Below are 14,906 nucleotides of genomic sequence, written 5' to 3' on the forward strand. Positions count from 1 at the left end.
ACCGCGGTGGTCAGTGATTGGCTGCAGCAGCGTCAAACAGGAAGTTTAAATGGAGGAACCCGAAAGCAGCAGTGGAAGCCAAGGAGGAAAAAGCCAGGGCCCTGCTCTGGGGATCAGGTAAGTATGATCACCAACGATGGTCCTGCCAGTTTGGGAGGTCTCGAAATTAGTGCACAACCCCTTAATGTCACATAAAAAAATAAGTAAGCATGACCCAAGTAAGATCTGTGCTGTGATTACTAACCTGAATGATGAATGCCACAATTCTAAAACAGCAGCCATTGTTGGGTTTACGGAGTTTAAATTATCATTGATGAAATTAAAATTGGCCAAAAATGACTTCCTCCAGGGTTTTGGCACTACTTCCAATCTAAAACATAAAAAAACATTTAAAATATATTAACCACTTAAGGACCACAGGTTTATACCCCCCTAAAGACCAGGCCCTTTTTTACAAATCGGCACTCCACAACTTTAGCGGTTTATTGCTCGGTCATGCAACTTACCACCCAAATGAATTTTACCTCCTTTTCTTCTCACTAATAGAGCTTTCATTTGGTGGTATTTCATTGCTGCTGACATTTTTACTTTTTTTGTTAGTAATCGAAATTTAACGATTTTTTTGCAAAAAAAAGACATTTTTCACTTTCAGTTGCAAAATTTTGCAAAAAAAACGACATCCATATATAAATTTTTCTCTAAATTTATTGTTCTACATGTCTTTGATAAAAAAAAATGTTTGGGTAAAAAAAAAATGGTTTGGGTAAAAGTTATAGCGTTTACAAACTATGGTACAAAAATGTGAATTTCCGCTTTTTGAAGCAGCTCTGACTTTGAGCACCTGTCATGTTTCCTGAGGTTCTACAATGGCCAGACAGTACAAACACCCCACAAATGACCCCATTTCGGAAAGTAGACACCCTAAGGTATTCGCTGATGGGCATAGTGAGTTCATAGAACTTTTTATTTTTTGTCACAAGTTAGTGGAAAATGATGATTTTTTTTTTTTTTCTTACAAAGTCTCATATTCCACTAACTTGTGACAAAAAATAAAAACTTCTATGAACTCACTATGCCCATCAGCGAATACCTTGGGGTGTCTTCTTTCCAAAATGGGGTCACTTGTGGGGTAGTTATACTGCCCTGGCATTCTAGGGGCCCAAATGTGTGGTAAGGAGTTTGAAATCAAAATGTGTAAAAAATGACCGGTGAAATCTGGAAGGTGCTCTTTGGAATGTGGGCCCCTTTGCCCACCTAGGCTGCAAAAAAGTGCCACACATGTGGTATCGCTGTACTCAGGAGAAGTTGGGGAATGTGTTTTGGGGTGTCATTTTACATATACCCATGCTGGGTGAGAGAAATATCTTGGTCAAATGCCAACTTTGTATAAAAAAATGGGAAAAGTTGTCTTTTGCCAAAATATTTCTCTCACCCAGCATGGGTATATGTAAAATGACACCCCAAAACACATTCCCCAACTTCTCCTGAGTACGGAGATACCACATGTGTGACACTTTTTTGCAGCCTAGGTGGGCAAAGGGGCCCATATTCCAAAGAGCACCTTTCGGATTTCACCGGTCATTTTTTACACATTTTGATTTCAAACTTCTTACCACACATTTGGGCCCCTAGAATCCCAGGGCAGTATAACTACCCCACAAGTGACCCCATTTTGGAAAGAAGACACCCCCAGGTATTTCGTGATGGGCATAGTGAGTTCATGGAAGTTTTTATTTTTTGTCACAAGTTAGTGGAATATGAGACTTTGTAAGGAAAAAAAAAAAAAAACATCATTTTCCGCTAACTTGTGACAAAAAATATAAAATTCGAGGAACTCGCCATGCCCCTCACGGAATACCTTGGGGTGTCTTCTTTCCAAAATTGGGTCACTTGTGGGGTAGTTATACTGCCCTGGCATTTTCCATGGGCCCTAATGTGTGGTAAGTAGGTAAATGACCTGTGAAATCCTAAAGGTGCTCTTTGGAATGTGGGCCCCTTTGCCCACCTAGGCTGCAAAAAAGTGTCACACATGTGGTATCTCCGTACTCCGGAGAAGTTGGGCAATGTGTTTTGGGGTGTCTTTTTACATATACTCATGCTGGGTGAGAGAAATATCTCGGCAAAAGACAACTTTTCCCATTTTTTTATACAAAGTTGGCATTTGACAAAGATATTTATCTCACCCAGCATGGGTATATGTAAAATGACACCCCAAAACACATGAGTACGGGGATACCAGATGTGTGACACTTTTTTGCAGCCTAGATGCGCAAAGGGGCCCACATTCCTTTTATGAGGGCATTTTTAGACATTTGGATCCCAGACTTCTTCTCACGCTTTAGGGCCCCTAAAATGCCAGGGCAGTATAAATACCCCACATGTGACCCCATTTTGGAAAGAAGACACCCCAAGGTATTCAATGAGGGGCATGGCGAGTTCATAGAATTTTTTTTTTTTTGGCACAAGTTAGCGGAAATTGATTTCATTTATTTTTTTCTCACAAAGTCTCCCTTTCCGCTAACTTGGGACAAAAATTTCAATCTTTCATGGACTCAATATGCCCCTCACGGAATACCTGGGGGTGTCTTCTTTCCGAAATGGGGTCACATGTGGGGTATTTATACTGCCCTGGCATTCTAGGGGCCCTAAAGCGTGAGAAGAAGTCTTATGCATTTGGATTCCGTGAGGGGTATGGTGAGTTCATGTGAGATTTAATTTTTTGACACAAGTTAGTGGAATGAGACTTTGTAAGAAAAAAATAATAATTTCCGCTAACTTGGGCCAAAAAAATGTCTGAATGGAGCCTTACAGAGGGGTGATCAATGACAGGGGGGTGATCAGGGAGTCTATATGGGGTGATCACCCCCCTGTCATTGATCACCCCCCTATAAGACTCCATTCAGATGTCCGTATGTGTTTTGCGGATCCGATCCATGTATCCGTGGATCCGTAAAAATCATACGGACATCTGAATGCAGCCTGACAGGGGGGGTGATCAATGACAGGGGGGTGATCAGGGAGTCTATATGGGGTGATCACCCCCCCTGGAAGGCTCCAGGGAGACGCCTGTATGTGTTTTGCGGATCCGATCCATCTATCAGTGGATTCGTAAAAATCATGCGGACGTCTGAATGGAGCTTTACAGGGGGGTAATCAATGACAGGGGGGGTGATCAGGGAGTCTATATGGGGTGATCACCACAGTCATTGATCACGCCCCTGTAAGGCTCCATTCAGACGTCCGTATGCGTTTTGCGGATCCGATCCATCTATCAGTGGATCCATAAAAATCATGCGGACGTCTGAATGGAGCTTTACAGGGGGTTATCAATGACAGGGGGGTGATCAGGGAGTCTATATGGGGTGATCACCACAGTCATTGATCACGCCCCTGTAAGGCTCCATTCAGACGTCCGTATGCGTTTTGCGGATCCGATCCATGTATCAGTGGATCCGTAAAAATCATGCGGACGTCTGAATGGAGCTTTACAGGGGGGTGATCAATGACAGGGGGGTAATCAATGACAGGGGGGTGATCAGGGAGTCTATATGGGGTGATCACCACAGTCATTGATCACGCCCCTGTAAGGCTCCATTCTGACGTCCGTATGCGTTTTGCGGATCCGATCCATCTATCAGTGGATCCGTAAAAATCATGCGGACGTCTGAATGGAGCTTTACAGGGGGTTATCAATGACAGGGGGGTGATCAGTGAGTCTATATGGGGTGATCACCACAGTCATTGATCACGCCCCTGTAAGGCTCCATTCAGACGTCCGTATGCGTTTTGCGGATCCGATCCATGTATCAGTGGATCCGTAAAAATCATGCGGACGTCTGAATGGAGCTTTACAGGGGGGTGATCAAAGACAGGGGGGTAATCAATGACAGGGGGGTGATCAGGGAGTCTATAGGGGGTGATCACCACAGTCATTGATCACACCCCTGTAAGGCTCCATTCAGACGTCCGTATGCGTTTTGCGGATCCGATCCATCTATCAGTGGATCCGTAAAAATCAGGCGGACGTCTGAATGGAGCTTTACAGGGGGTTATCAATGACAGGGGGGTGATCAGGGAGTCTATATGGGGTGATCACCACAGTCATTGATCACGCCCCTGTAAGGCTCCATTCAGACGTCCGTATGCGTTTTGCGGATGCGATCCATCTATCAGTGGATCCGTAAAAATCATGCGGACATCTGAATGGAGCTTTACAGGGGGGTGATCAATGACAGGTGGGTAATCAATGACAGGGGGGTAATCAATGACAGGGGGGTAATCAATGACAGGGGGGTAATCAATGACAGGGGGGTAATCAATGACAGGTGGGTAATCAATGACAGGGGGGTGATCAGGGAGTCTATATGGGGTGATCAGGGGTGATCAAGGGTGATCAAGGGTGAATAAGGGGTTAATAAGGGACGGGGGGGGGGGGTGTAGTGTAGTGGTGCTTGGTGCAACATATTACTGAGCTACCTGTGTCCTCTGGTGGTCGATCCAAACAAAGGGGACCACCAGAGGACCAGGTAGCAGGTATATTAGACGCTGTTATCAAAACAGCGTCTAATATACCTGTTAGGGGTTAAAAAAATCACATCTCCAGCCTGCCAGCGAACGATCGCCGCTGGCAGGCTGGAGATCCACTCTCTTACCTTCCGTTCCTGTGAGCGCGCGCGCCTGTGTGCGCGCGTTCACAGGAAATCTCGGCTCACGCGAGATGACGCCAATACTGAGGATAGGTCATCAATAGGTACTCGCTGCACAAACTCTTTAAATGTACCACTGACTTACAAGGATTGTTTGGGTCTAGGGCGCTGCCTCTACGTAATATAAGTATGGGGCTGGTCTTTCCAAGCTGCCTCCCTGCATGAGGGAGAAAACAGTGGATATCACCCCACAAATTCCATTGTAGAACAACTAGATATGTGAAAGCCTTCTTTAATTTGGCTAAAGTCAAATTCACACACTTGCATAGAGTATAATATATTATTAGCAATTGATTATTGGAAAAAACTATAGATGACTATTTTCCTAATTACTCCACATCAAGAAGTGACATGTCACATCTACACACAGATTCCATAAGTAAGCCTCAGTCACCACATGCAGACAAGCATGTGGAACCAGGTAGTTCAAACTGCAAATCTGAAAGTCATCTTCAGATTTCTGCCACAGATTCCATGCTACATTTTGCCACACACCACATTATAGTCATATGTACATACCATAAAAAAAAACGAAATAATGTTCATTATAAAATTACAGTCTTTGAAACATTTGCAATTTGTGTATTAAATTAAACGTGTCAAAATAACAAAAACAATGATTTATGAAACAGTGTAATAGAAAAACTGGCTTTGTTGCCCACAGCAACTAATCACAGCACAGCTTTCATATTATTTAGTGCGCTTGAAAAAGGAAAGCTGTGCTCTGATAGGTTGGTATAAGAAACAAAGACAAATTTTTCTTTTAGACAAATTTATAAATTTCCCTTAATGTACTTACCTTTCAAATACACATCAATGGTTCCCTGATCTTCTGCCATTCTCTGTATACCTGTGTATGCCATTACTGTCCCTGTGTATGCCATTACCACCCTGTATGCCCATTGCGCAAAAAACACTAAATAATCCTCCCAGGGTAGGAGACCTGGACCCCTTCCTCTTGTTGCTTCTTACATGCAGTCTATCTAGGTTATGTTGCAATGCCCACAGCAACCAATCAGAGCTCAGCGTTACTTTTATTGAATTGCTCTGAGCAAACCATCAGGAATGGGGGAATGGTGTTAGGATGTGATTCTGCTTATAAATTATGCTATACATTTTATTACCGTTTATTACAGTAACCAAATAAGATGTAAAAAATATATTTTCCGCATAAGATGGGCCAGTAATTTTTTTAAATACATAGGATGGAATAGTAGACTACAATATTCCATTCATAGATATACAGCAAAAAAATTATAATAATACTCATTTTTGTTGACGGAGGGGTCCTTTGGGACATGGATGCCACTGTATACCCATAACATTGTGCAACTTGAATCCTTTTTTGACTAATACACTTCGGGGAATTCTCCATATGTATACCTCCAACAGAAGGTCAAATGTGATGTACAGTACATAGAATCAAAAAACGACACTAAATATATAGCTATATAGAACCTTATTAAAAAAGAAATGACTTACTCTGAACGATGTGGTTCCAAAACAGTTTGTTTATTCTCATTCTTCTCCCTTGGATCTTTTAAAACAAAGTCAACTAGAAGAAACAGAAAACATATTTTTTCTTACAGAAAATAATATGTAATTGATTGGCAAACTAAACTATCATTACTATTGGGAAATGTGTATTTATATAGTATAGTTCACATTCAACACATTTTGAAAGTCTTCAGACCGTTTAGTGCTAAAATTATAAAAAATAAAAAAAAATTCAAGTTTTTACCCCATCAATCTGCACTAAATCCCCAATAAAATAAAATGAAAACAGAATTTTAGAAATAAATAAGGGGTTGGGTCAGCACAACCTGCCTGTAGGTGCAGAACACTATGGCGAAATACATATACAAACGGAAAATGCAAATGTGATCGCACACTACATCCAGCACTCTGCCCTCCATGCTGGATGAGACATTGGTTTATATTTTGGCCAAAGCATAGTAAGCCACTCACTGCGTCAAGGTTGTCTCATGAGTGGTCCCTAACTCCTGTTCCTACCTGTTCATGGGCCATGACAGCCACATAAAATCCAGGGGATGCAGGTCAGCATGCAAGCCAAGTACACTTTGCTTGTAACCCCGTCCGGTGCCATTACGGCTTTCATCGGATCCAGGGATGCAAGTACCAACATGCATGCTGAACCCACCATATACTTCTCCTGGAGCCAGATGGCTAATGGTAGGTTCTATACAAGCAGACTCAGTTTTATACTGACTTTAAAACCAGCCTCAAGGACAGATTAACTGGTCAGGTGTGCAATGACTCCAAGGAGATCGCCACGCCTCCAATATATACTACAAAGAAAAAAATAAGGGGTTGGGTCAGCACAACCTGCCTGTATGTGCAGAACACTATGGCGAAATACATATACAAACGGAAAATGCAAATGTGATCGCACACTACATCCAGCACTCTGCCCTCCATGCTGGATGAGACATTGGTTTATATTTTGGCCAAAGCATAGTAAGCCACTCACCGCGTCAAGGTTGTCTCATGAGTGGTCCCTAACTCCTGTTCCTACCTGTTCATGGGCCATGACAGCCACATAAAATCCAGGGGATGCAGGTCAGCATGCAAGCCAAGTACACTTTGCTTGTAACCCCGTCCGGTGCCAAAACTGAGTCTGCTTGTATAGAACCTACCATTAGCCATCTGGCTCCAGGAGAAGTATATGGTGGGTTCAGCGTGCATGTTGGTACTTGCATCCCTGGATCCGATGAAAGCCGTAATGGCACCGGACGGGGTTACAAGCAAAGTGTACTTGGCTTGCATGCTGACCTGCATCCCCTGGATTTTATGTGGCTGTCATGGCCCATGAACAGGTAGGAACAGGAGTTAGGGACCACTCATGAGACAACCTTGACGCGGTGAGTGGCTTACTATGCTTTGGCCAAAATATAAACCAATGTCTCATCCAGCATGGAGGGCAGAGTGCTGGATGTAGTGTGCGATCACATTTGCATTTTCCGTTTGTATATGTATTTCGCCATAGTGTTCTGCACCTACAGGCAGGTTGTGCTGACCCAACCCCTTATTTTTTTCTTTGTAGTATATATTGGAGGCGTGGCGATCTCCTTGGAGTCATTGCACACCTGACCAGTTAATCTGTCCTTGAGGCTGGTTTTAAAGTCAGTATAAAACTGAGTCTGCTTGTATAGAACCTACCATTAGCCATCTGGCTCCAGGAGAAGTATATGGTGGGTTCAGCATGCATGTTGGTACTTGCATCCCTGGATCCGATGAAAGCCGTAATGGCACCGGACGGGGTTACAAGCAAAGTGTACTTGGCTTGCATGCTGACCTGCATCCCCTGGATTTTATGTGGCTGTCATGGCCCATGAACAGGTAGGAACAGGAGTTAGGGACCACTCATGAGACAACCTTGACGCGGTGAGTGGCTTACTATGCTTTGGCCAAAATATAAACCAATGTCTCATCCAGCATGGAGGGCAGAGTGCTGGATGTAGTGTGCGATCACATTTGCATTTTCCGTTTGTATATGTATTTCGCCATAGTGTTCTGCACCTACAGGCAGGTTGTGCTGACCCAACCCCTTATTTTTTTCTTTGTAGTATATATTGGAGGCGTGGCGATCTCCTTGGAGTCATTGCACACCTGACCAGTTAATCTGTCCTTGAGGCTGGTTTTAAAGTCAGTATAAAACTGAGTCTGCTTGTATAGAACCTACCATTAGCCATCTGGCTCCAGGAGAAGTATATGGTGGGTTCAGCATGCATGTTGGTACTTGCATCCCTGGATCCGATGAAAGCCGTAATGGCACCGGACGGGGTTACAAGCAAAGTGTACTTGGCTTGCATGCTGACCTGCATCCCCTGGATTTTATGTGGCTGTCATGGCCCATGAACAGGTAGGAACAGGAGTTAGGGACCACTCATGAGACAACCTTGACGCGGTGAGTGGCTTACTATGCTTTGGCCAAAATATAAACCAATGTCTCATCCAGCATGGAGGGCAGAGTGCTGGATGTAGTGTGCGATCACATTTGCATTTTCCGTTTGTATATGTATTTCGCCATAGTGTTCTGCACCTACAGGCAGGTTGTGCTGACCCAACCCCTTATTTTTTTCTTTGTAGTATATATTGGAGGCGTGGCGATCTCCTTGGAGTCATTGCACACCTGACCAGTTAATCTGTCCTTGAGGCTGGTTTTAAAGTCAGTATAAAACTGAGTCTGCTTGTATAGAACCTACCATTAGCCATCTGGCTCCAGGAGAAGTATATGGTGGGTTCAGCATGCATGTTGGTACTTGCATCCCTGGATCCGATGAAAGCCGTAATGGCACCGGACGGGGTTACAAGCAAAGTGTACTTGGCTTGCATGCTGACCTGCATCCCCTGGATTTTATGTGGCTGTCATGGCCCATGAACAGGTAGGAACAGGAGTTAGGGACCACTCATGAGACAACCTTGACGCGGTGAGTGGCTTACTATGCTTTGGCCAAAATATAAACCAATGTCTCATCCAGCATGGAGGGCAGAGTGCTGGATGTAGTGTGCGATCACATTTGCATTTTCCGTTTGTATATGTATTTCGCCATAGTGATCTGCACCTACAGGCAGGTTGTGCTGACCCAACCCCTTATTTTTTTCTTTGTAGTATATATTGGAGGCGTGGCGATCTCCTTGGAATCATTGCACACCTGACCAGTTAATCTGTCCTTGAGGCTGGTTTTAAAGTCAGTATAAAACTGAGTCTGCTTGTATAGAACCTACCATTAGCCATCTGGCTCCAGGAGAAGTATATGGTGGGTTCAGCATGCATGTTGGTACTTGCATCCCTGGATCCGATGAAAGCCGTAATGGCACCGGACGGGGTTACAAGCAAAGTGTACTTGGCTTGCATGCTGACCTGCATCCCCTGGATTTTATGTGGCTGTCATGGCCCATGAACAGGTAGGAACAGGAGTTAGGGACCACTCATGAGACAACCTTGACGCGGTGAGTGGCTTACTATGCTTTGGCCAAAATATAAACCAATGTCTCATCCAGCATGGAGGGCAGAGTGCTGGATGTAGTGTGCGATCACATTTGCATTTTCAGAATTTTAGAAATGTTTGCCAAGTTATTAAAAAATAAAAAGTTAAATTCAGACATTTGAAATTTAGCTCTGCGGGCATCTAATTTCTCTTAATCATCCTTGAGGTGTTTCTACAGTTTGACTGGGATCCACCTCAGGAAAATTCAGTTGATTGGACATGATTTGAAAAGACACATCCCTGTCTATATAAGGTCTGAGAACTGAAAATGTATGATAGGAGGAAAGAACTGCCTGTAGAGCTCAAAGGCAGGATTGTGTGGAGGCACAAATCTGGAGAAGGGTACAAAAAGATTCTGCTGCATTCAAAGTTCCCAAGAGGATAGTGGCCTCCAATATTCCTATAAGAAAGAACCAGGAATCTTCCTGGCTGCTCCACCAAACTAAGTAATCAGGGCAAAAAGGCCTTGGTAAGAGAGGTGACCAGTGTCACCTCTGGCTGAGCTCTGGCAGATGGGAGAAATTTCCAGAAGGTCAACCATCACTGCAGCACTCCACAATTCTGTATTTATGGCAGAGTGACCAGAAAAAAGCCTCTCCTCAGTAAAAGACACATGAAAGTTTGCAAAAAAGCACTCTCAGATTGTGAAACAAGATTCTCTGGTCTGATGAAACCAAGAGTAAACGATTTTAGCCTCAATTCTAAGCATCATGTTTGGAGGAATCCAAGTACTGCCCAATACCATCTCATCAGTGAATCATGGTGGTGGTGGTGGCGGCATCATGCTGTGGGATATTTTTTCAGCATTTGGGAAAAGGAGACAGGTCAGTTGTGAGGGAATGCTGAATAGAGCAAAGTACAGAGATATTCTTAAGGAAAACCTGATCCAGAGTGCTCCGGGCTGAAGGTTTAACCTCCAGCAAGAGAATGACCCCAAGTACTCACCCAAGACAACTCAGGAGTGGCTTAGGGACAATTCTGTGAATGTTCTTCAGTGGCATAGCCAGAGCCCTGACTTGAACCGAATCAAATATCTCTGGACAGACCGGAAAATGGTTGTCTACCGACCTTCCCCAGCCAACCTGACAGAGTTTGAGAGATCTGCAGAGAAGAATGGCAGAAGAATCGCCAAATCCAGGTGTGCAAACCTTGTGGAATCAAGAAGGCTGGAGGCTGTAATTGCCAAAGGTGCTTCAACTACATCCTGAGCATAGGGTCTGAATACTAATGACAATGCAATATTTTAGTTGTTCCTTTTCAATAAATTAACAAAGATTTCTAACCTTCTGTTTTCACTTTGTCATTAAGTGGAGAAAGATGGGGAAATTATTTTTTTTTTTATATTTTATTACAAGGCCGCAACATAGCAAAATATGAAAGAAGTTAAAATGGGTCTGAATTCCCTGTAGCACGACATCCCATCCATAATTTTTTTTATAAAAAGGCATAAAAGATTATAGGTGTTAAAATATTCATTGCAAAAGATACTGTGATATTAAACTGATAATTTTAAACCCTTCAGAACCTGGCAATTTTAGTTTTTGTTATACTCCCTGCCTACCCAGAGCCACAACATTTTCATTTTTCCATTCACATAGCCATATGAAAGCTTGCTTTTTGCAGGACAAGTCGAACATTTTAATGACAGCATTTAAAATTGCATACAATGTAGTTGTTAGCTGGAAAAAATACCAAATGAAGTCGAAGTGAATAAAAAAGGCAATTTTATCACAGTTTTATGGGTTCCCTGACCAGTTACCTTCATTCTCCAGGTCACTACAATTAAGGCAATACCAACTATAGGGGAGATTTATCAAAACTGGTGTAAAGTAGAACTGGCTTAGTTGCCCATACCAACCAATCCGATTCCACCTTTCATTTTTCACAGCTACTTTTAAAAATGAAAAGTGCAATTTGATTAGTTGCCAGGGGGAACCAAGGCAGTTTTCTTTTACACAACTTTTGATAAATCTCCCCATATATTTATATAGTTTTTCTTCTGTTAATACTGAAAATTCTACTTCCCATAACTTTTTTTTTATAATTATGTTTACGGAGCTGTACTGACTTGTTTATTTACTTATTATGCGCCTATTTTTATTTTCAGTTGTACGCAGCTTTTAGAGGTATTTTTCAAAAGGTCATAAACCCTCATGCTTGGATTCTGCAGAAGTAGAGCACTGGACTATTTAAACATATCGTACAGAAAGACACATGTATTACAAGCTACAATACTAAAAAGAAATGGCAAAGATCATATGCAGTCCCGGGCAGAGTACTGCTCTCCTCTGTGACTGTCGGTTAATAAGTTCATGCTTATTGCACTTGTTTTATTTTAGATGATGTATGTATACTCCCTTTTTAGATGTACAGATGCCTGAAATTAATTACACATACATAACTAAAAAAGGTAAAATTTCTGGGGAAATAGTGTGAAGTGTTCTTGCCTCCACCAGTAGTCTACAACTGGAGCGGGCGGAGTAACTGGGTGGAGTGGCTTGAGTAACTGTTGTGTGGCTGGAGTAACTGTGGAAAGGTTGGACGGGGCAGAGTAACTGTGAGGAGTGTTTGGAGTGAGTAAAGATAGTAAACATTACACTAACCAATTGATTGATCAAATTTAAAAAGTGCACATGGCAAGCTGGATAGAGTGAGAAATGCATTTCAACTTTTATTTATTTATATAGCACATTTAATTGCAATGTTGTTGGCCAAAGTGCTTCACAGTTACATTAAAACATACATTTATAAAAACATTAGCAGCCGATTTGTGTAGGTGGGCTTGAAAATGAGGGAGTGGTGGCAGTTTAGAAATCATGTCCTGATTTTTCAGCTCACACTCTAGCTTTTGTCAGCTCCCACTCTAGTTTTGAACATTCTGCCATTCATTCCTATGGGACCAATTTCGCCACAAAAACGCAGATATTTTGTGAACCATTCGCCTAAACGTTCCACAAAATAAGAGCACACCAATCGGGAACAATACGCACGTTTCGGTATATTACTGTCTATGTAGTGTAAAAACTGTGGGAGGAGTTAGGGTGGTAAATTTGGCTATAATAATAGAAATATATATGTGAGATAACAGGAAGTGGTCTTGTCATCCAAGAACAATTAATAATAATGATGATAATAAAAAAGAAACTCACCAATTGCTTTCTTTACACTGAGAAGATAATCTTCTTTCATTTCATCTGACAACATATCAATACTATCAGTGTAAACCTTTAAGTGTTCCGGAACCAAACGTAAGACATTTTCCAGCCATGAATCTTCCATGGAAGCTACATGTTCTGTGTCAATCCCATGGCTTATGTAGTAATTGTACCTCTAATGTGAGAAAAGAAAATGCAAGTTATGAACTAAAAAATGTAAACATGCTAAACAGGGGCAGACTGGCAACTGGAAAAATACTAAAAGCAGCCCTATTTTGTAGTCTGGTCCAAATGGATGAAAGCCAGGGCCAGCAATACCATATTGTGGCACATTATACCACCCCAACAGAGCCAAATACCACAGTCCATCACAAAATACTACCAGCAGCACAAAATACATCCCAAAAACTTCCAATAGCCAGCCGTGAGGAGGGTTCAGGCGGCTCCCTGGGAAATTTCCCTGTAAGGTCTATGGCCAATCTGCCCCGATTGCTAAACATTACTGGAAAGTTTGTATATATGTTACAACAGTCATAGTTTTCACTGAACTCCTTGGTTCCTAGAATGATTTTTGATTGGTGGCAGTTGCCAGGACACAACATCAAGACAGCAGATGTCAGGAAAAAAAAAACTAAAGTAATAGTGAATGGAGCTAGAGTCAGACCAGGAAGTGGATGCAAGTAACAGAAATTGGGGGACATTGTCAAGAGTGTGTTGCACAGCTGGATCCATAGCCAGGAAACCTGAAGATACTCAGGTGTGATTAACCCTTTAATGACCAGACCTGACAAGGCCTTAAAGGGGTTGTGCAATTGATGCTGTAGCAGTGACCTGCTCCCTTTGTACCATGTAACCATTTGTCATGACGCAAGGGGAGCAGGTCACCGCTGTGGTCAAGGATCGGCTGCAGCAATGTCAAAAGGAAGTTTACATCCTCGGAGCCCAGCAGAGAAGCAAAGGCCGCGGAGCAAAGAAGCCAGCACCAAGAAAGCAAGTATGCTTCCCTTTGCAGACCCCCCACTCCCCAAAAGGTGCACAACCACTTAAACGACCAGGCACTATTTAGTCATTTATCCTAAACAGTGGTTCAACGGGCGTAACTTTATTTGTTGGACTACCAAAATAATTTGCATGTTTTTTTATGTGGCACCTATTGCTTTTTATTAATATGTTTTTACAGAATCTTTTTTTCCTTTCTTAGTTTTATTTGAGGAAAACTGTGTAAAAATATAAATATTTTTTTTCCAAGTAAAGTTTTAATAAATATACAAACTAATACCAAAATAAGTTATTAAAATGGGTTCCCAATTTTGTGTCAGTTGTGTAATAGACATGCTAGATATGCTTAGTTTTTCACACAAAGTGCAACTGTGTTGGATTGGGCATTTTTTTCTCTCTTTTATTTCTATTTAATTATATATTTTTGTCACAAAATATGTCCCCAAGAGATCACTAAAAGACCTCTGAGAGACACATTATTTTAGTATTTTGCAATTTTCAACTCTAATTGGAACATTCAAAGGAGTTAAAGGGGAAAACAGCAACCTGTGGGGCAATTGTGCACAGGCAGAGCTGTTCACGGTTTGCCAATACTTAGTAGCTCTTCTACGCCCAAGACACCTGGTGATTAAGTGATTGCCGGGTCCAATAGAGGAAGTGGTATAGCTGCCCTTTATTTTGTAATAATCAGGGGACCGGGTAAGTATCATCTATAGGAGGAGGAGGAGCCCGGGCATTGTGGTGGTGGTGGTGGGGGGGGTTATTCCTACTTTTCGATAACCCCTTTAAGGGTGCATTCAAATTGTGTGGCTGTTTTCCTTGTGGTTGCAGTTTTTTCAGATGAAACCCAAGATTCTGTAAAAATCCCAAGCATAACAAAAATGTTGGCAAAAGATCATGAATTTTTTTCTGATGGGGCTTAGTTAGTGCATATATGGTTGTTTTTCTAAATAATTCAGCATTTTTATATTAAATGTTAGAAATTTGAGAATCATAGCGGAAAACAAGAACCGACTGGGTTTCCCTTTTAATTC

At 42.2% G+C, this 14,906-nt stretch overlaps 1 protein-coding gene across 1 annotated transcript in view; it reads right to left on the reverse strand.

The window, feature by feature from the left end:
• DNAH7 (dynein axonemal heavy chain 7) overlaps nt 1-14,906 on the reverse strand; it is a 574,291-nt gene that overhangs the window by 547,518 nt on the left and 11,867 nt on the right. Inside the window, exons 5-7 of the mRNA XM_040440176.1 lie at nt 12,868-13,048; nt 6,189-6,261; nt 245-370 (exon numbers count right to left, since the gene is read on the reverse strand). Of these exons, the coding sequence (XP_040296110.1) occupies nt 245-370; nt 6,189-6,261; nt 12,868-13,048 (380 nt within the window). The remainder of the gene's footprint in view (nt 1-244; nt 371-6,188; nt 6,262-12,867; nt 13,049-14,906) is intronic.

Source organism: Bufo bufo, chromosome 7 (assembly GCF_905171765.1).
Source record: "Bufo bufo chromosome 7, aBufBuf1.1, whole genome shotgun sequence".
Lineage (NCBI taxonomy): Eukaryota > Metazoa > Chordata > Amphibia > Anura > Bufonidae > Bufo > Bufo bufo.